General features: G+C 42.8%; 1 protein-coding gene across 2 annotated transcripts in view; it reads right to left on the bottom strand.

Annotated features, from left to right (window-relative positions):
• The window catches only part of AK5 (adenylate kinase 5), a 296,002-nt gene that overhangs the window by 32,213 nt on the left and 240,845 nt on the right, over positions 1-22,944 (bottom strand). For both annotated transcript variants that reach the window (XM_032155547.2, XM_032155548.3), the window contains exons 11-12: positions 14,882-15,045; positions 11,683-11,799 (exon numbers count right to left, since the gene is read on the bottom strand). In XM_032155547.2, the coding sequence (XP_032011438.1) occupies positions 11,683-11,799; positions 14,882-15,045 (281 nt within the window). The remainder of the gene's footprint in view (positions 1-11,682; positions 11,800-14,881; positions 15,046-22,944) is intronic.

Genomic DNA, 22,944 nt, shown 5'->3' on the forward strand with positions numbered 1-22,944 from the left:
ACTACTCAATTGATATATACCTCCTTCCCCCACACACCATTACGCAGCTCTAAGTTCTGCAGTGAACCAGGAATCAGAAGAGCAGAAACATCTCAAGTGAAAAATCCTATGTGGCCTCCAGGGCTCCCCACAATTCTAAACAACTAGAACACACCAACTGGACATTCCCTTGGCCAGACTCAAACTTTGTGCGTATGTGCACGTGTGTGTGTGTGCGTGTGTGTGTGTGTGTGAAGAGCTCATTCTGAAGATTAGAATACACTTATAAACAGAAACACTGGTTCTGTCAATGAAGTGTCATGAGATAGTTGAGAGTAGTGAGGCAGAGGGATCACTGTGAAGCCATCATTCCCACCTCCACGAGAGTTATGTACATATTCTGGCTAAAGGCAGAATTTCAGCTAAGAGTCTTTTGGGAGGGAAAAGCCAAGAGCAAACCCATGCATTCTACTTCCATTAATATGACTTCTGTTAATATGACTTCTGTTAATATGTGGTTAATTTGGCTGGTGTTGAGTATGAGATTGGCTTAATACAGGAAAGCATTTTGATTTCACACCAGGGAGTCAGGCTAAGCACAGAGCCCTTCTCGAGACAGTAAGAATCTACAAAATGGCTCACGCCTATAGTCCCAGCACTTTGGGAGGCCGAGGTGGGCAGATCATGAGGTCAGGAGTTCAAGACTAGCCTGACCAACATGGTGAAACCCCATCTCTACTAAAAATACAAAAATTAGCTGGGCGTGGTGGTGGGCGCCTGTAATCCCAGCTGCTGAGGCGGGAGAATCACTTGAGCCCAGGAGGCAGAGGTTGCAGTGAGCTGAGATCACGCCATTGCACTCCAGCCTGGGGGACAGAGCAAGACTCCGTCTCAAAAAAAAAAGAACCTATAAAATGGGGTCCTAACACCTGTTAAGTAGGACTGTAAAAATTAATCAAATGGGCCGGGTGCAGTGGCTCACGCTTGTAATCCCAGCACTTTGGGAGGCTGAGGCGGACGGATCACGAGGTCAGGAGATTGAGACCATGGTGAAACCCCGTCCCTACTAAAAATACAAAAAATTAGCCGGGCGTGGTGGCGGGTGCCTGTTGTCCCAGCTACTCGGAGAGGCTGAGGCAGGAGAATGGCGTGAACCCGGGAGGCGGAGCTTGCAGTGAGCCGAGATTGCGCCACTGCACTCCAGCCTGGGCGACAGAGCAAGACTCCGTCTCAAAAAAAAATAAATAAATAAATAAAAATTAATCAAATGACGTGTAAAGCATCAAGTTCAGTACCTGGCACATTGTAAGTACTCAAAAAATAATTACTATTCCTATGTTCTGTATGATTTTAACTATGCAAAAATGGGCAGAACAAAGCTTGGGGAGAACATATATCAAATGTTAATAGGTATTATCACTGGGTGGTTAGTTATTCTTTGCTTTATATTTTTGTGTATTGTTTCATACTATATAATTTTTATTTCTATAGTCAGAAAAAATACACATTATTAAAAAACTGTAAAGATTTATTGAACACCATATGTAGGCTTATAAATGTGTAAAGGCACTTGTCAAGGATCCCATCTAATCTTCCCAACAATCACTGAGGTATGTATTTCCAACCAACATTTTATAGAAGAGGAGATGGAGATCTACAAAGTTAGCTGACTTGCTTACCAGCCAACAAATTACAAAGCCAGCCTCCAAATATAGGCCTGTTCACACCAGAGTCACTATAACCAGGGGTTCTCAGCTGGAGTGGGGAATGAGGATGGTGATCTTGAAACCCTGACTCCTCCCTCATATTCCTTCTGCCTTGTTACACTCATCTACATGCATACATGCATACATACATGTACATATACACAGCCCCTCCCTCAGTAAATCATGCTGTAAACTGAAGGTATAGGTTGTAATTCAACAGGGATAAAACCAGCTTGGGGAATAGAAGATAGGAAGGTAATAGAAACCACACATAGACTTACCCTTAAGCTGTGGACATTAGTTTGCATTTGATTTTTAGCGATGTCATATGCAGTGGCCAAGGAAATCCTCAAAGGACCTCGCATCTCGGAGAACTCAGCTACAGGTATGCAAAAGTGTCAGCCTAACTAACTGAATTTTTAAAGGAACTGATGGTCCAATGCATCGGACACATCAATCTCGGTGACACGGAAAGGCTGGTGAGATTTTTGTGGGCTGGTTAAAACCTCTCCAGGCTTGAATGGACCTCAAACATAGTTGCAGGCCTGGCGCACTAGGGGAAATACTATGCTTTCAACCAAGCTGATTACTTCAAATCTCTGGGGAAAATCAGATGTCTGCATTTGTCTTTGTCAAATTTCAAATGAATTTCTTGCTTGTAATTTGGAGGGGAGCTACAAATGAAGGGCCCTGCAGGGCATTAATGAGTCAACAGTAGCTCATTCTGTGTTTGTAGCATCTTTGTTCATCTGGTCAGGTTTTATTATTATTACTATTATTTGAGGTGGAGTTTCACTCTGTTGCCCAGGCTGGAATGCAGTGGTGCGATCTTGGCTCACTGCAAACTATGCCTCTTGGGTTCAAGCGATTCTCCTGCCTCAGCCTCCCAAGTAGCTGGGATTACAGGCATGTGCAACCATGCCCAGCTAATTTTGTATTTTTAGTAGAGATGGGGTTTCGCCATGTTGGTCTGGCTGGTCTCAAACTCCTGACCTCAGGTGATCTGCCCACCCTCGGCCTCCCAAAGTGCTGGGATTACAGGTGTGAGCCACCGTGCCCGGCCATCTGGTCAGGTTTAAAGCAGGAGCTCATTCTGGAGGGCTGGATGTGTTCTCTTGCACACCTGCTTAATTGATACTAGAATCTTCTAAAGTTACTGTACCCAGGGACAAATCAATGTCACTCTTGATCTGTGTAAGTTCCTCCCAGCAGTATGGAAGAAATCATCTTTGTGGATGTCTAAAATCTCACTTAAGGGTTGTATGCTCAGTAATGAAATGGGTCACCTGTATGTTGTTTGAAATGGCATCATGAATTTTAGCATTGAGTGTGACTGTCCAGTCACCATGTTGATGACTTTCTTGTTCCTTAGTTCTAGTTAGGCTTCTTCTCTGCCACATTCTAAAACCTGTCTGAATGGGGGCCACAGTGGGAGAGGAAGTTTTTCGCTTTACTTTAGGGAAGATCACATGGACCATTTGAATTCATACTTACCCAAAGGCCAGAGGACAGACAAATGGGCTGCATAGAGCTCTGAGCTCACCCTAATTGGGTTTTAAGCAAAGAAGGAAGTGGTGATGGAGCAGGAATTTTAGAAGCTTGTATGAGGTGTGATTAACAAATGAGTGATGCTGAACTAGATAATATTTTATAAACTTTTATAGCTTAGAAGACATTTATGTATGTTGTGTGATCTGATGTTTACAAAACCTTTTAAATAGGTGTTAACAGGAATTATTATCTCCATAATAAATGACAGGTGAAAACCTAGATTTTCTGACTCCAGAGTACATGAGTAACATGCTTTAATGATTCCACCTTGGGAAGCTCCAGGGCTGTCATTGCTCAAAATGGTGTGGAACCCCATAGGCCTAAGTTCTGGGGTTTGCCTTCAGACTCAATTTTAAAATTCCCCAAAGAAGAAGGATTATAATTTAATTTTGTTGTTGTTGAATGAGAGAGAGAGAGAGAGAGACCTTATTTATTTAATAGACATCTTGTCCTCGATCATTTGAGGGTTTCAAAAGAATGTTCTACCACCTCTCAGAGAAATAAAAAAAAAAAAAAAAAGACTTGGCCAGGTGCGGTAGTTCAAGCCTGTGATCCCAGCACTTTGGGAAGCCGAGGAGGCCAGATCACAAGGTCAGGAGATCAAGACCATCCTGGCTAACACGGTGAAACCCCATCTCTACTAAAAATACAAAAAATTAGCCAGGTGTGGTGGCGGGCACCTGTAGTCCCAGCTACTCGGGAGGCTGAGGCAGGAGAATGGCGTGAACCCAGGAGGCGGAGCTTGCAGTGAGCCAAGATCGCACCACGGCACTCCAGCCTGGGTGACAGAGCGAGACTCCGTATCAAAAAAAAAAAAAAAGAAAAAGAAAAAAAAGACTTTTATTCCCATCACTTCCAAACACGCACAGGACCTGTCCTGACTTTCCTGGAGGCTCTCTCAGAGCTCTTCTAACCTTAAGTTCAAGGGCAAGGTAAGTGGGAAAAGCCTGAAACACTGTTGACCCTGCAGCAGTTATTACACATCTACAATTGTATGTTAGTGTCATGCTTACACAACTGCCAATCCTCATAGACAGGAAGCTTCTCAACGGCTGTACCACACCTTCCTCTTCCTTTCCCCTCCAACCCCCCAGCCCTGCACAGGCCTTGATTCTAAGGTGGTGTAAGAAAAATACTCCTGTTCCTCAATTACTTAAAATGTATCCCTAGGGACTTATCCACAGCCTAGACGTTGGCTAGAAGATTAGAATAAACAAAATCTAAAACAATCCATGGAAGGCTTAATATTGCTAAGATGTCGATATTACCCAAAGTGATCTACAGATTTAATGTAATCCCTATCAAAATCCCAATTTTTTTTTTTTCCAGGAATAGAAACATCATTCTAAAACCATATAGAATCTCAAGAGGCCCTGAATTGCCAAAATAATCACCAAAAAGAACAACAAAGCTGGATGTCTCACACTTCCTGATTTCAAAACTTATTACTGAGCTACAGTAATCAAAAGAATGTGGTACAGGCATAAAGACAGATATATAGACCAATAGAATAGACAGTCCAAAAATAAATTCTCACATATATATGGTCAAATGATTTTTCACAAGGATGCTAATGTGGTTTGGAATTTGTTCCCTCCAAATCTCATGTTGAAATGTGACCTCCAATGTTGGAAGTGGGGCCAGTTGGAGGTGTTTGGGTCATGGGGGCAGATTGCCCATGAACAGCTTGGTGCTATCTTTGTGGTAATGACTGAGTTCTCATTCTCTGAGTTCATGGAAGATGTGATTATAGAAAAGAGTCAGGGGCCTCTGCCATCTCTCTCTCAACATGTGATGCACTGGCTTCTCCCTCACCTTCAGCTGTGAGTGGAAGCTTCCTGAGGCCTCACCAGGATAAGATGCCAATGCCATGCTCCCTGTACAGGCTGCAGAACCATGAGCCAAAATAACCTCTTTTCTTTATAAATGACCCAGCCTCAGGTATTCCTCATAGCAATGCAAATGGACTAACATAAATGTCAAGATCATTCTGTAGGAGAAAATATTCTTTCAACAAATGGCATTGGGTAAACTAGATATCCATATGCAAAATAATCTGACACCATATATAAAAAATTAACTCAAAATGGATCAAGGCTGGGCATGGTAGCTCACGCCTGGAATCCCACCACTTTGGGAGGCCAAGGCAGGTGGATCACATGAGGCCAGGAGTTCAACACAAGCCTCAGCAACATGGTGAAACTCCGTCTCTACTCAAAGTACAAAAAAATTAGCCAGGCGTGGTGGCATCTGCCTGTAGTCCCAGCTACTCGGGAGGCTGAGGCACAAGAATTGCTTGATGCCTCCAGCTTTGTTCTTTTGGCTTAGGATTGACTTGGCAATGCGGGCTCTTTTTTGGTTCCATATGAACTTTAAAGTAGTTTTTTCCAATTCTGTGAAGAAAGTCATTGGTAGCTTGATGGGGATGGCATTGAATCTATAAATTACTTTGGGCAGTATGGCCATTTTCACGATATTGATTCTTCCAACCCATGAGCATGGAATGTTCTTCCATTTGTTTGTATCCTCTTTGATTTCATTGAGCAGTGGTTTGTAGTTCTCCTTGAAGAGGTCCTTCACATCCCTTGTAAGTTGGATTCCTAGGTATTTTATTCTCTTTGAAGCAATTGTGAATGGGAGTTCACTCATGATTTGGCTCTCTGTTTGTCTGTGATTGGTGTACAAGAATGCTTGTGATTTTTGTACATTGATTTTGTATCCTGAGACTTTGCTGAAGTTGCTAATCAGCTTAAGGAGATTTTGGGCTGAGACAGTGGGGTTTTCTAGATATACAATCATGTCATCTGCAAACAGGGACAGTTTGACTTCCTCTTTTCCTAATTGAATACCCTTTATTTCCTTCTCCTGCCTGATTGCTCTGGCCAGAACTTCCAGCACTATGTTGAATAGGAGCGGTGAGAGAGGGCATCCCTGTCTTGTGCCAGTTTTCAGAGGGAATGCTTCCAGTTTTTGCCCATTCAGTATTATATTGGCTGTGGGTTTGTCGTATATAGCTCTTATTATTTTGAGATACGTCCCATCAATATCTAATTTATTGAGAGTTTTTAGCATGAAGCGTTGTTGAATTTTGTCAAAAGCCTTTTCTGCATCTATTGAGATAATCATGTGGTTTTTGTCTTTGGTTCTGTTTATATGCTGGATTACATTTATTGATTTGCGTATGTTGAACCAGCCTTGCATCCCAGGGATGAAGCCCACTTGATCGTGGTGTATAAGCTTTTTGATGTGCTGCTGGATTCGGTTTGCCAGTATTTTATTGAGGATTTTTGCATCAATGTTCATCAAGGATATTGGTCTAAAATTCTCTTTTTTGGTTGTGTCTCTGCCTGGCTTTGGTATCAGGATGATGCTGGCTTCATAAAATGTGTTAGGGAGGATTCCCTCTTTTTCTATCAATTGGAATAGTTTCAGAAGGAATGGTACCAGTTCCTCCTTGTACCTCTGGTAGAATTCAGCTGTGAATCCATCTGGTCCTGGACTCTTTTTGGTTGGTAAGCTATTGATTATTGCCACAATTTCAGAACCTGTTATTGGTCTATTCAGAGATTCGACTTCTTCCTGATTTAGTCTTGGGAGGGTGTATTTGTCGAGGAATTTATCCATTTCTTCTAGATTTTCTAGTTTATTTGCATAGAGGTGTTTGTAGTATTCTCTGATGGTAGATTGTATTTCTGTGGGAACGGTGGTGATATCCCCTTTTTCATTTTTTATTGCATCTATTTGATTCTTCTCTCTTTTCTTCTTTATTAGTCTTGCTAGCGGTCTATCAATTTTGTTGATCTTCTCAAAAAACCAGCTCCTGGATTCATTAATTTTTTGAAGGGTTTTTTGTGTCTCTATTTCCTTCAGTTCTGCTCTGATTTTAGTTATTTCTAGCCTTCAAACTATACTACAAGGCTACAGTAACCAAACCAGCATGGTACTGGTACCACAACAGAGATATAGATCAATGGAACAGAACAGAGCCCTCAGAAATGATGCCGCATATCTACAACCATCTGATCTTTGACAAACCTGACAAAAACAAGAAATGGGGAAAGGATTCCCTATTTAATAAATGGTGCTGGGAAAACTGGCTAGCCATATGTAGAAAGCTGAAACTGGATCCCTTCCTTAAACCTTATACAAAAATTAATTCAAGATGGATTAAAGACTTAAATGTTAGACCTAAAACCATTAAAATCCTACAAGAAAACCTAGGCAATACCATTCAGGCCATAGGCGTGGGCAAGGACTTCATGTCTAAAACACCAAAAGCAATGGCAACAAAAGCCAAAATTGACAAATGGGATCTAATTAAACTAAAGAGCTTCTGCACAGCAAAAGAAACTACCATCAGAGTGAACAGGCAACCTACAGAATGGGACAAAATTTTTGCAACCTACTCATCTGACAAAGGGCTAATATGCAGAATCTACAATGAACTCAAACAAATTTACAAGAAAAAAACAAACAACCCCATCAAAAAGTGGGCAAAGGACATGAACAGACACTTCTCAAAAGAAGACATTTATGCAGCCAAAAACACATGAAAAAATGCTCATCATCACAGGCCATCAGAGAAATGCAAATCAAAACCACAGTGAGATACCATCTCACACTAGTTAGAATGGCCATCATTAAAAAGTCAGGAAACAACAGGTGCTGGAGAGGATGTGGAGAAATAGGAACACTTTTACACTGTTGGTGGGACTGTAAACTAGTTCAACCATTGTGGAAGTCAGTGTGGCGATTCCTCAGGGATCTAGAACTAGAAATACCATTTGACCCAGCCATCCCATTACTGGGTATATACCCAAAGGAGTATAAATCATGCTGCTATAAAGACACATGCACACGTATGTTTATTGCGGCACTATTCACAATAGCAAAGACTTGGAACCAACCCAAATGTCCAACAACAATAGACTGGATTAAGAAAATGTGGCACATATACACCATGGAATACTATGCAGCCATAAAAAATGATGAGTTCGTGTCCTTTGTAGGGACATGGATGAAACTGGAAAACATCATTCTCAGTAAACTATCGCAAGGACAAAAAACCAAACACCGCATGTTCTCACTCATAGGTGGGAATTGAACAATGAGAACTCATGGACACAGGAAGGGGAACATCACATTCCGGGTACTGTTGTGGGGTGGGGGGTGGGGGGGGGCGGGGACAGCATTAGGAGATATACCTAATGCTAAATGACGAGCTAATGGGTGCAGGAAATCAACATGGCACATGGATACATATGTAACAAACCTGCACATTGTGCACATGTACCCTAAAACCTAAAGTATAATAAAAAAAAATAAAAAAAAATAAAAAAAATAAAAAAAAAAAAGAATTGCTTGAACCTGGTAGGCAGAGGTTGCAGTGAGCCAAGATTGCACCACTGTACTCCAGCCTGGGTGACAGACTGAGACTCAGTCACAAACAAACAAACAAACAAACTGGATCAAAATACCTAAATATATAAGTGCTAAAACTACAAAGCTTTTAGAAGAAAATACGGATGGAAGGCTTCATGGGGATTAGGTAATAACTTCTTGTACAGGACAAAAAGCACAGGCAACAGAAGTAAAAATAGATAAATTGGACTACACCAAAATGAAAAGCTTTTGTGCATCAAAGGACACAATCAAAAGAGTGAAAAGACAGCCTATCAAATGAAAGAAAATATCTGTCATATATCTGATAAGGAGTTACTATCCAAAATATATAAAGAACTCCTACAACTAGACAACAACAAAAAGAAAACAACTTCATTTAAAGCACATGAAAAGATGCTCAATGTCACTAATCATTAGAGAACTGCAAATCAAAACCACAATAAGATGCCACCTCACACCCAATAGGATGGCCACTATCAGAAAAACCCATAAAATAACAAGTGTTGGTGAGAAGAAGTTGAAATTCTCATGCATCCTCGGTAGGAATGTGAAGTGGTGCGGCCACTATGGCTGGCAGTATGTATGTATATGTCTAGTATGGTGGCTTCTCAAAAAATTAAAAATAGAATTACCATATGATCTAGCAATTCCACTTGTGGGTATATACTCAAAAGAACTAATGCAGGAACTTGAACAGATATTGTACACACGTAGTCATGGCAACATTATTCACAATAGCCAGAAAGTGAAAGCAACCCCAGTCTCTATCGATAGGTGAATGAATAAAAATAATGTGGCATATACATACAATGGAATGTTATTTGACCTGGAAAAGGAAGGAAATTCTGACACATGCTACAACATGAATGAACCTTGAGGACGTTTTGTTAAGTGAAGTAAGAGGTACCTAGAATAGTGAAATTCACAGAGACAGAAAGAAAAATGGTGGTTGTCAGGAGCTGGGGAAAGGAGGGAGAGGGTAGAGTTTCAGGCAGGTACGGTGGCTCACACCTGTAATCCCAGCACTTTGGGAGGCTGAGGTGAGAGGATCACCTGACCCCAGGAGTTCAAGTCCAGCCCTGGTAACAGAGTGAGATCCCCATCTCTACAAAAAAATCAAAAAGTTTAGCTGGGTGTGGTGGTGCACACTTGTAGTCCCAGCTGCTCAGGAGGCTGAGGTGAGAGGATTGCTTGGGCCTGTGAGGTCGAGGCTGCAGTGAGCTATGATTGCACCACTGCACTCCAGCTGGGGCAACAGGGCAAAACTTTGTCTCCAAAAATAAAAATAAATAAAATAAATAGTAGGTAGAGTTTCAGTTTAGCAAGATAAAAAGAGTTCTCAAGATGGATGGTGGTGATGGTTTCATAACAATATGAATGGACTTAACATCCTTGAACTGTACACTTAAAAATGGTTAAGATGACAAATTTTGTTATGTCTGTTTTACCACAATTATTTAAAAAGTAGAATAATGCTCCCAATTCCATTTTGTAAAAAACTAGTTGATTTATATTGAGGTTTGTGCTTTTGAAGTAATTTGTTTCATGGGAAAAAGCTCATTAGAACTTGGGCCTGTGAGTGTCCCCCATCAACAACTGCCTAAAACTTCCACAGTCATTGGGCTCTGCTCTGCAAATCCACTTCTCCCTGCCCACCCCCATCTTGCTGATGGAAGCTCTGGAGTCGAGGGACAGCCAGAATGGGTCCAGGGTCCACCCATGCCGACTAGACCTAGACATGTTTTCTTTGACTCTGGTTTCATGTAGGAAGTGTAGGGGAAGATGAGCAATTGACCTTGAAGTATTTTGACACTGTCTAAGGAAGTTAAATGAAACAGGCTCAGAAGGAGGTCAGAGTAAACCCCCAGAGACACACAAGTATAATTCACCTCAATCAATGTTACTAGAAGTGGATGGCGATGGGTCCTGTAAAATCTTAGTCCTGCCAGCAGTTGGCACTTACCAGTAAGTTGTCACCAGCTGTGTGGCCATGGGGAAGTCATTAACCCTCTCTGGGCTTCACTCATCACCCTTAACATGAGGACAATACTTCCCCTATCTATCTAAAAAGGTTATTAAAAAAAACCCAAGAAAACTGTATATGAAAAATGTTTCAAAACTAGTCTAAAGAGATATCTCTATAAATATGAATTTCTTTTAGGTTCTCAAGTCAGTCTTTGTTTAACAATGAGGCCAACTGTACCCTCTTGCCCGGACTTGTAAGATTACAGGTACTCTCTATAAAGTGTAGGCACAGGATCTGGCCCAGAGTGGGTTCAATACGTGGCAGCCACAATGGTTTTGACTTACTGCTGCTCCCCTGTGAGTGTCCCTGACCCACCCTCCTCACTAGGAGAGGGTGGGCAGGGAGGTGGGATGGTGGGAGGATAGTGGGAGGGTGGTGTGTAGTTCTGATTCTGCATGTCCAGCACCCATTCCCCCGTCTTCTTGTAAGGGCAGCCCTACTTTTCCTGGGGGTAATTTTCCTTCCCTGTGTGGTTCAGGTGTGGTGCCCTTGCTCCCTCCTCCCTTCCCATCCTTCCCTGGTCCTCCAGGCTGGGCCAGCCAGCATATTCCCTCTCCTTCCCTCTCGGCCTCAGTAATTGGTTCAGTGATGATGGGAATGTGACCAAATCCAGGATAAGGAAACACAACTCTGGGTCTTTTGCTGGACCCACTGGGAAACAGAAACACTCTTCTATGAAGCCACTTAGATGGCAGAAGGTAAGCCTTGATCAGGAAGAAAATGAGGCCAACACAAAGGGAAGAGAATTAGAGAGAGAGAGAGAGAGAGAGAGAGTCAGACAATTGATGAACACATTTGGATATCTGGAGTCAACCAAATCTAAACCATTGCCGGGTGTTTTAGTTACTTAAGTCAACAAATCTACTCCTTTTTTAAAATTTCTAGTTTGAGTCAAGTTTCTGCCCCTTAAAGTTTTCATTAATGTTAATTGGGAAAGAAATAGACTTTGAATTATCCCCCAACCTCAATGATGTCCCCTATTTTTCTTCTGGAAGGATCCCCATAACAACCACTCACCCTGCGTCCGAACTCTTCCCCTTGCTTCACCTCCCGAGGATAGCCGTCAATCAGGAAGCCCCTAGTGTCCCCGAGGCTGGCCACCATGGCCTCCTTCAGGAGCTCCAAAACGATGCCCTGGAGCAAAGCGAGAGTGGTCAGGACCTGAGCTCTTTCACAGAACACTAGAAGTACCCCAACTCTCCTTCAGTCAACCACTGAGGGAGGGAGGGAGGTTCAGATAAGGTTAACAGCAGACAGCAATTGACCGTATTTCATTTCACTCTTCCACCTCCACCCCATATTTTAATATCTATGAAATTGGCAGGTATTTATAATCAGTTCTGAGTCATAGTTTAATTGTTAGTGTTTTTTTCTTACTGGTGTATTCTTACCAGTTATCTGTCTTAAAATATTGGCTTCTTAGATTAGATGAGATAAGGTAGCTGTATTTCATATGGTAGCACTCCATGAATTAGGCATAATGGCAATTTAAAACTAGACAAAACATGGTATAAAAAGTATTTTACTGGCCGGGTGCGGTGGCTCATGCCTGTAATCCTAGCATGTTGAGAGGCCGAGGTGGGTGGATCACCTGAGGTCAGGAGTTCAAGACCAGCCTGGCCACCATGGCGAAACCCCATCTCTACTAAAAATACAAAAATTAGCCGGGCATTGCTGTGGGCGCCTGTAATCCCAGCTACTTGGGAGGTTGAGGCAGGAGAATCGCTTGAACTCAGGAGGTGGAAATTGCAGTGAGTCAAGATCGCGCCACCGCACTCCATCCTGGGTGACGAGCGAGACTGTGTCTCAAAAAAAAAAGGTATTTTACTGTTAACTTTTTTTCCAGTAAATATTTTATAAAATTTGACATCTACTGACTTAAAAGACTTTTGGTAGATGTAGCATTTTCAAGTAATATCACTTTCTTTGTTGAAAATTTGTATTTAGCAAGTGCTTATGGTAAATGAAGTAGGAGAAATACACCAGAGTCTGGAAATTGGTAGAGGAAAAACGCAATCAGCTGCCAGTGGAGGAATTCCCTGCTCGTGGGCTCTCTGGCTTTTGGCAGGGGCTTGGGGAATGCGGCCATTGCGAGTGTGGTTAGAATCTATCCCTAGATAATCGTGAATGAAGTCTTCATGAAGTTTATATTCTAATGAAGAAGACAGACAACAGATGAACAAATAAATATATAATGAAGAGTCAGCTACAGAGAACTGATAGGTACAGAATTAAAGCAGGACAAAGAGGTACAGAATGCTAGAGGTGTTACTTTCTATAGGGTGGTCAGGGAAGGCATCTGATAAAGTGTAACACTGAACTGGAGACCTGGATGAAGTGAAGGAACAAACTATGTGACTGTATGAAGGGAGAGAATCAGGCTGCAGACACAGCAACGCAAAGGCCCTGAGGCAGGAACAGGCTGACTTGTGGCAGGAACAAGGAGGCTAGTGGTGGGTGGGAGTGAGCAAGGTGAGAGTGGTGGGAAGTAATACTGGAGAGGGAGCTGGAGGCCAGAGCTGCAGGAAGGACTCTGGATTTCATCCTAAGTGCGGCGGGCAGCCATCGGAAGGTTTTGAGCAAGGGAATAACACACTTTGATAAATGTTTTAAAGAAATCATTCTGGCTGTGTCAGAGGTGTCTGAACCAGAGCAACTCCATCTTGAATAAAGGCTGGATAAAATAAGGCTGAGACCTACTGGGCTGCATTCCCAGAAGATTAAGGTATTCTTTTTTTTTTGAGATGGAGTCTCACGCTGTTGCCTGGGCTGGAGTGCAGAGGCGTGATCTTGGTTCACTGCAACCTCTGCCTCCCAGGTTCAAGCAATTCCCCTGCCTCAGTCTCCCAAGTAGCTGGGACTACAGGTGCCCACCACCACGCCCAGCTAATTTTTTGTATTTTTAGTAGAGATGGGGTTTCACTATGTTGGCCAGGCTGGTCTCAAACTCCTGACCTCGTGATTCACCTGCCTCAGCCTCCCAATGTGCTGGAATTACAGGCATGAGCCACTGCACCTTGCCAGGTTAAGCATTCTAAGTCACAGGATGAGATAGGAGGTCAGTACAAGATACAGGTCATAAAGACCTTGCTGATAAAGCAGGTTGCAGTAGAGAAACTGGGTAAAACCCACCAAAACCAAGATGGCAACAAAGGTGACCTCTGGTCTTCGTCACTGCTACACTCCCCCCAGCGCCATGACAGTTTACAAATGCCACAGCAATGTCAGGAAGTTACCCTATATGGTCAAAAAGGGGAGGCATGAATAATCCATCCCTTGTTAAGCATATCATCAAGAAATAACACATAAAATGGGTAACCAGTAGCCCTCGGGGCTGCTCTGTCCATGGAGTAGCCATTCTTTTATTGCTCTACTTTCTTAATGAACTTCCTTTCACTTTACAACTTGCCCTGAATTCTTTCTTGTACAAGATCCAAGAACCCTCTCTTGGGGTCTGGATCGGGGCCCCTTTCCGGTAACAGCTGCTGTGAAAAGAGGAGACTTCAGGGAAAAGAGTGGGCTCCAGGAGGCCAGCTAAGTGGCAACTGTAAAGGTCTGTTTTCCTTTCATGAGGACCATTCTGGCTTCCAGGTGGGAAACAGAGTGCATCTGGTTAGAGAGGACTCAGACAGCTCTGTTGCTAACAGAGACTGTATCATACAGCCCTCATTATAGAGCCTAGCATGGGACCCAGTGTGGCAGGGATGAATATTTCTTGATAACCCTACCATTCAGCTTCTTAGAGATGGATGGCGACTTAAGAAGGAAAAAGACAGAAAAGGGGATATTCTTAAATTACACAAGAAGATAGCAAATTTCAAGATAATCGTACCTCCCAGAACTAGACCAAAGCATTATTTTACATTTTCTGGGGGTTTCTAATTCTAGGCTCTGCTGCACCACACTCACTTCTATTTTGAAGCCTTTCCAATTCTAAAGTGGGATGAATTTGGGGGGAAAATGTGAAATTAGGCCAACATTCGAGGGTCTGGTAGAGCAACAAGATGGAAGGAGCCTGGGCCAGCTCGACCTGGTTGGGCAGAAGGGCTGTCTGCTGTAGACCTGCCTGCATCTGTATTGCTGCAAAGGAGGGAAATAAAATACAGCTATTGTTTCTTTGGGTTTCTTAGTTCCAGCAGCTCAGATTCATTACAAAAACCCCAAAGGTGTCCCCAGACAGGAAGGGCAGTAATGTGGGTCAGGCCGTGTTGCTTACTGAGGGCACCAGGTCTCCACGTTCCATAATGTCTCTGATCAATTTGCTTCTTTCAGATTCTGATGCCAGTTCCTCACGCAGGAGCTCGCCAGTTGAGAGATGTGTAAATCCATATTTTTCCACCAGCTTTTCACACTGTGTGCCTTTGCCAGAGCCAGGACCACCTTGAAAAGAAGTCATGTGTCAGACATGCATTCCAAGTCTGGTGCCTCATTTTTAATGGTAGTCACCATGGTGAGCAAGCCTCAGTGTTCCAGTCACTAAGCATGTATTGGGAACTTGGGATTTGCTATCCCAGGAGCTGTGCTGAGAGTGGTGGATGCAAGTGGAGAATGGGATACAGCCCTTGCCTTTAAAGAGCTTAGACTATCCATGAAGCGGGAGGGGGCAGGTGTTACAGAAAAACAAGCAGTTACTTTTCATAGACCACTTGTAACCCATGGTCACGGGCAGTTAGTGAAGACGAGTACAGCCTACTATCGGGGCACAGATGAGGGGTACTTGGCTCCATTTTGGTAGAGATGCAAAGTCAGCAAATTTCCTTGGAGAACCGAACCTGCTCATGTGCAAAGCACTGGCCACAATTCCTGATACTTAGTGAATGCTCAACAAACGCTAGCTTTTAATTTAAAAAAATAAGGGCTTTTATTTTCAGCAAACACAAACTTACAAAAGGGTTGTGAGGACAAAGAACTTTCAGAAACACTTGGGAATAAGTTGCTAATTGGATGCCTCTTTACTCCAGAATCTTTTAGTGTCATTTCCTACAAACAAGGAAACAAGCACTCCTCCTTCATAATGATATCCTTGGACCCCTCCAAATTTCAACTGAATTGTCCCAATTGACTCAATAATGTCCTCTGAAGTCAATGGGTCAAGTTCAGGATCACACATTGCCTTTAGTTGCCATGTCCTTCTGCTCTCCTTCAGTATGCAACAGTTTCTGTGGGTTTCCTTGACACATTTGAAGATTATGAATAGTTATTTTGTAGAATGTCCCTCAATATGTCTTATTATCTTATTTTTTTCCCTAGCTATTATCAATTCTGAGTATCTGCCATATCCCCTTCATGAATAGCATGTCTTTGACTCTTTCCCTTGCCCTCCAAGTTCAATCAGTTAAGTCACAGGATTTTACATCTGAAAATAATAAAAATAGCTAACCTTTATCAAGTGCTTATTGCACCAGCCACTATTCTAAACATTTTAGGTATTATGTATAAGGTTATATAAAATAACCTTAAGAGGCATGCACTGTCATTATTCTCATTTTACAGATGAGGAAGCAGAGGCTCAGAGAAGTTAACTCCATTGCCTAGGCTGCACTGCTAGTGAGTCGCAAGCCTAGGATTTGAAGGCTGGGCTCTGACTCTCATGTTCCCTTCTCTCCTCCCCACTGTGGCCACATTGACCTGGCCACACTTCAGGTCCTCATCCTCTCCGCCTGGCGTATGGCAATCTCTCCACCTCTGCATGTCAGAATGGGAGGGGCTTTGGAGCCCCACAGACTTGCTAGCAGGATGACGTGCCTGGAAAGCAGGGCACTCCCACCTCCATAGCACTCAATGGCCTCCTATGCTCCCAGAGTAAAATTCAAATTCCCTGCAGCAGCATCCCAACTCTCCAGAATCTAGTCCAACTTTATCTCTCCAGCATCTTCCCCCCATTTCTTTTCTTCTTCTTCTTCTTCTTCTTCTTCTTCTTCTTCTTCTTCTTCTTCTTCTTCTTCTTCTTCTTCTTCTTCTTCTTCTTCTTCTTCTTCTTCTTCTTCTTCTTCTTCTCCTTCTTCTTCTCCTTCTTCTTCTTCCTCTTTTCTTCTTCTTCTTCTTCTCCTCCTTCTTCTTCTTCTTCCTCTTTTCTTCTTCTTTCTTCTTCTTCCTCCCTCCTCCTCCTCCTCCTCCTCTTCTTCTTCCTCTTCCTCTTCCCCTTCCCCTTCCCCTTCCCCTTTTAGATTGTTTTTTTTATCACCAGGTGGTGCAGTGTGGATCTCAATCATTGAACCTCACCCCAGTTCAAGTGTTCTTTGCCTTTTACAGGTGCACACCACCATGCCTGGCTAATTTTTGTATTTTTTGATATAGACAGGGTTTCACTACGTTGGCCAGGCTGGTCTCAAACTCCTGGCTTCAAGTGATGCACCCGCCTCAGCCTCCTGAAGTGCTGGGATTATAGGCATGAGCCACTGTGCCGGGCCCCTCTCCCCCATTTCTTACCCTCCTCCAGCACCGTCATGTCCAACTAACACAGTTCTTGGACTAACACAGTTCTTTCAATGCTTTCCATGTGCCTGGAAAGGAGGGCACTCCCACCTCCATAGCATTCAATGGCCTCCTATGCCCACACAGACTTTTCCAGGCTACCATGCTTTTGTTCTTCTTGGTCCTCAGCTTGAAAGGCCCTTTCTTCCTCCTCTTCTCTTTGTTTTCTCCCCCAGCTTTATTGAGGTATCATTGATAAAACTATAAATTTAAGGTGTACAGTGTGATGATTCGATATACATATATATTATGAAATAATTACCACAATCAAGTTAATAAACCTTCACCTCACATAATCTTTTTTTTTTTTTGTGCTGAAGACATTTCACATCTCTTCGCCTAGCTAATTTCAAGTAGACAATACAGTGTTGTTCACCGTAGCCATCATGCTGTACATGAGGTCCCCAGAACCACGGCTCCTCACTTCCCCAGCCCCTGGCAACCACCATTCTTACTATCTGCTTCTATGAATTTGACTTTTGAAGATTCCACGTACATGTGAGATCATGCAGTATTTGTCTTTCCGTGCCTGGCTTATTTCACTTAGCATAATGTCTTCCAATATGTTGTCACAAATGGCAGGATTTCTGTCTTTTATGGCTGAATAATATTCTATATTCTAGCACATTTTCTTTACCCATTCATCTTTTCTTTCTTTTTTTTTTTCTTTGAGATAAGGTCTTGCTCTGTCCCCAGGCTGGAGCGCAGTGGCACAATCACAGCTCACTGCATCCTTGAACTCGAAACTCCTGGGCTGAAGCAATCCTCTTGCCTTGGCCTCTAAGGAAGGCCAACTAAATCAACTCATGTTGATTTAGACCTCAGCCCTTAGGTCTAAATCAACATGAGTTTCCCCCTTCTGGCAGGAGCCAGACCTCTCACCCTCAGCTCTGTTGCAGCCAATGCTATAAACAGCGCCGGGTGCTCCCTGCCTGTCTTACTCTTGGGCTGCAGCTCCCTCACTGGTCGCTGGCCCTGCAAGCTTCTCTGGGTGCCCTGAGCACATCACACAGCACTTTGCACGTCGTAAGTGCGCCACAAATGCCTCACAAAGTTTTCTTGCTAAAAGGAAATATCTACCATCGGCATGCAAAACATGATTGAAATTTTAGTCTGGTAATGAGGATTTATAACTCATTCTGCAATTTTCCTGGTTTGCCTTTTCTCGTACTTAAAACTCCTTTCTTTGTGTAGTTGGCAACTTCCCTCTTAAGGGACATTAGTTGTTGACCCTTTATAATAGAAGGGCCCCTCCTTCCCCCTTCTTTGCCTTGCCAGAAAATCCAGGAAAGGCCTGAGTTTTCTGTCTTCTGCTCATCTATACAGCTGCTCTAAGCCAAATGGGGAGGAGGTCAGACCCCTCATAGTATTGTCAGGGATGGGCTGGACATAATACGAAAACAGCAATTATAGCGGCTCCCCAAAATAATGCAGACCACTTAAAGCAGCAGCCAACCGCCAGCTAATGCTATGTTTACTGTAAGCACGATGCCTCCTGTCTCTCAGTATAATAGGAATGGAGAGTGTGGGAACAAGGAGGCCACTCCAGAGAAGTGGTGCTTCCAGGTAAATGACTAAGGGGTGCAAGTGGCTGAACTTCTGCAAAGGCCATCAGGGCTTCTGTGGCTGGATTTACCTGGAAATGCTTTTCCTGGGAAGGTTGGGAGCCCTCCATGTGGAAAAGATATTTTCAGACTCGGCTTACAAGGCAAAAATGCCATGTTCCAATTATTTTCTTCCTTTAGCATCCTGCTAATATGACTATTACAGTTTTTGTTCCTCTAAAATGTTATTTAATAAATCTCGACACAAAGGCAATTAAAAATCTTCAGCTCAAATTAACACCAGCTGTGTGTTGAACAGCAGCCGCTGCCCCAGTTAGAAACTTCTGTGGGAGCAACAGCTGCAAATTTTTAGCATTCTTTGGCCAAATGGCGCAGGCACTGTGGAATTTTAAGTAATCTACACAATAGCTTGATTCTTCCCTTGGCTCCAAACTGAAGAACAAAGTGATTTTATCACTGCAGTGAAAGCACAAAAACTGCTGGTAGAAACATAAATTTTCATATACTGCCACTGACATATCTTTGAGGTCTTAACTTATGACTTTTAAATAAAAAACAACAGGGCCTTGATATCCCTCCAGGATAATTTGTTACACGGCAAAAGACATTTTGAGGAACCACATCTCAGAATGAGTGGGCTGTGTCCTCCGGTGGCAAGATGACTGATGACAGACAGGAGCTGTCACATTTACTGTTATCTCACTAATTTTTAGTGTATCATTACCCAAGGCTCGAACCCCTGAACACCATACCATGTGATGTGATTCACAAAGAGAGTGTGGAATATGAGCATCTATTTTGAAGGTGTCTGTAAATACCTCAAAAAAAGTGGAAAAATGTAAAAAGCGTTCCCCTGTGAGGCCAAAGGTACTACATTGTGAAAAGTGCATGTACTGTGAATGCCCACTTTGCATCTCAGTAAGTCATTTCCCTACAGGTCTGGACAGCATTGCCACTGATGGAAGGGAGGGGAGAGACTGCATGGGAATTGCCAGCCCAGGGAGTCTAAGTCTGCCTTCTCTTCGGTACCTGGTGTTCTTTGAGAAGTAGAACTGAAGCCATCTGCATCACCTCGGCATGCCCACGTGGGTCACCTTTTCCAGTTTGCTTTGTATTGACAGGAGCAATCCTCTCCTGTGAGATAGCTCCTGGATTCAGCATCCTGAGCTGGGCTCCTTAAGATAAGGACCAGCCTCCACCTCCCAGGTTCAAGCGATTCTCCTGCCTCAGCCTCCCGAGTAGCTGGGACTACAGGCGAGTGCCACCACTCCTGGCTAATTATTGTATTTTTAGTAGGGGCAAGGTTTCACCACGTTGACCAGGTCTTGAACTCCTGACCTCAAGTGATCCACCCACCTTGGCCTCCCGAAGTGCTGGAATTACAGGTGTGAGCCACTGGGCCTGGCCTAAAATGACCTTTGTTGACATTTTATTGCATCTTACTAACTCCAGGATGTTACCTGGAATTAAGCATGAAGTTAATTAACACAGCTCTTTTTAAAGAAACATCTATTGGACAGCTAGAATGGGTTTGACACTGCTAAGCACGAGAAATAAAAAGACCCAGAACTGGGTCTTTTCCATCAGAGAGGTCATAATCTAGTGGGGAGGATGGAGAGGTGAACCATCATCACAGCAGTGTGATAGGTTCTATGAGTGGGGCCTGTAAACACCATTGCAGAAGCACTGGCTGGGACTCCTTAGGAAGGGGAAGGGTAATTAATCACCTTTGCCAGCACAAGGAAAGTGTGGGAAAGATGGCACAAGGCTGAGCCTGGTGTCTTCGGTAATGGAACTTGGAGCATGAAAGGGCTCTGCATCTGCACAGGGGTGGAAATGGAGGAGTATGAAGTATTATGAAGGGCACAGGATGGGTGATGTGACAATCAACACTGGTTCTACCACTTACTAGTCACGTGGTTATAGAGCAATCTTTTAATTTCTCTGAATCTTAGTTTCTTATCTGTAAAATGGGGGGAAATAATCACCAACTTTCTGCCTCATTCCACTTTAGGGTCTCCCTCATCTCCCATACCTGACCAGTTGCCAAGCTCTGTCAAGTCTACATTTGAAAAGTCTCCAGCTTCATCCATATCCCTACAAAGGACATGAACTCATCATTTTTTATGGCTACATAGTATTCCACGGTGTATATGTGCCACATTTTCTTAATCCAGTCTATCGTTGTTGGACATTTGGCTTGGTTCCAAGTCTTTGCTATTGTGAACAGTGCTGCAATAAACATACATGTGCACGTGTCTTTATAGCAGCATGTTTTATAATCCTTTGGGTATATACCCAGTAATGGGATGGCTGCATCAAATGGTATTTCTAGTTCTAGATCCCTGAGGAATTGCCACACTGTCTTCCACAATGGTTGAACTAGCACATGTACCCTAAAACTTAAAGTATAATAAAAAAAAAAGTCTCTGAAATTTGTCCCCTGTTCCCCCAAATGTCAACAAAAATGTTCCTATTCCCATCTCTCTGTTAAAATATTGGTGCTTGGCAAAAGCTATTTACAATGAAGGGGGGTTATACACCTCTATAGCCCTTCCTGAGTTACATTGTCTGGCACATCAAGGTTTAAATTAAACATAATCCAAAGTCAGTAACGAATTTGAGAACTAGCCATTACTTCCAGACTTCCAGACCACTTGCAGGTACTTAAGATGTACACCCGTGTGTGCACGATCTCTCTCTCTGTCTCACACACACACACACACACACACGTATATATGTGACAGCGTATGTGAAGATACACGTATCTAGTTTAGAACTCAACGTTTATTTTCTCTAAGTCTCAAAGCAGAGAGAACAGTATTCTCTGGGTTTAATTGCTATCGGCAAAGCTTTCCAGGCTTTAATTCCTATTCCATCCCAGTCTGAGAGGTCTTTAAGCCTCCTCAGCACCAATGACCTTCATCACTAACCCAATTTCAGCCCCCTGCGGCTCTAGCTGAAACCGAGCGTTCGTTATTTGGATCTATTCTCCCACTCTGATAGCATCTTTCTCTCCCTTTCACTTTTCCCTTGACCTCACTTCTTCTCAGCTCGTTCCTTGTCGTCATTATGACCTCACAGGGTTGGCCCATTCCCTTTGGGCTCCACTTACCTCCCTGGCTAGCTGGACGCCAGCCCCTTTCTAGCAACTTTGAATCCTTTGCCCTACTTCAGTTCTATGGAACCTGCCGTGTCACCATCAACCTGCTCTCCCTGCCCAGCCCACCATAGGCTTTATTTGCATCTACTCTGGGCTGCTAAGAGTTCCCTTGAGAGAGTCCAAAAACTGAGCCAACTGAGTCATGCTATCTAACTTCATAATAGTTTTTAATGCTTCTTGGCAAATATCCTTCTTTTTTCCTAGTATCAAGTTGGACATCAATTGGATGTCCATGAATGGATGCTAATATTTCCCACTGTCCTTCAACACATCCTCATTCCTCTCACTCTTAATATTTTTAACCCTCTTACTAAGATGAAGGCTGTCTCATTTCCTCAGCATTTTCAAAACATTGATGTTTCTATCCTTTGCCCTCCATCCTTCTTCCTCCTGTTTGGAAAACTTTATGTCATTTAGCTTAAGGCTAATTTCTCTGCTTTGGCTCCCGTAAAATACATACATATATTACAGATAACTTGATATCCTCTTTTTTGTCCATATGAAATTTATTTCTCTTGGTTGGCAGCTTCTTTTCTGTGTAACATCATGCTCAGTTTTCCCCAGTCCACACAATAAGGATCAGAATTATTATCTGTAAAATGAGGCAGTTACTCTTGGTGATGGTTAGAAATCTTTCTAGCTTATTCCTAGTAAAATTCCATAATCTTACAAAGGTTGGACACAGCGTTTTTTATACTGTGGCACTATTTTACCAGCTATTGTGGTACTATATATATGATTTACCTGCTTCGGCTCCTGTAAAATATAAATATGAATATAAATAAAATAGAAATATATATATAATATATATATTTTACAGGAGACAAAGCAGGGAAATTATATACATATAAAATATATAAATAGATAAAGCATATGTACTTACAGATACATGTATCTAGTTTATATGTATGATATATATTATTTACTTAAAATTTTATCTTCCTTATTAGGCTCTATGGTATCTGAGTGTGGGATCTGGGTCTGCTTTGCTCGTCATGGTGCACAAACACAGTGCCTGAAATATAATAGACACTTTATAACAGCAGCTGAAAGACTAAAAAGTTTAATGATAAACGG

The sequence above is a fragment of the Hylobates moloch genome, unplaced genomic scaffold (assembly GCF_009828535.3).
Source record: "Hylobates moloch isolate HMO894 unplaced genomic scaffold, HMol_V3 SCAFFOLD_5, whole genome shotgun sequence".
In the NCBI taxonomy this organism is placed as follows: Eukaryota; Metazoa; Chordata; class Mammalia; order Primates; family Hylobatidae; genus Hylobates; species Hylobates moloch.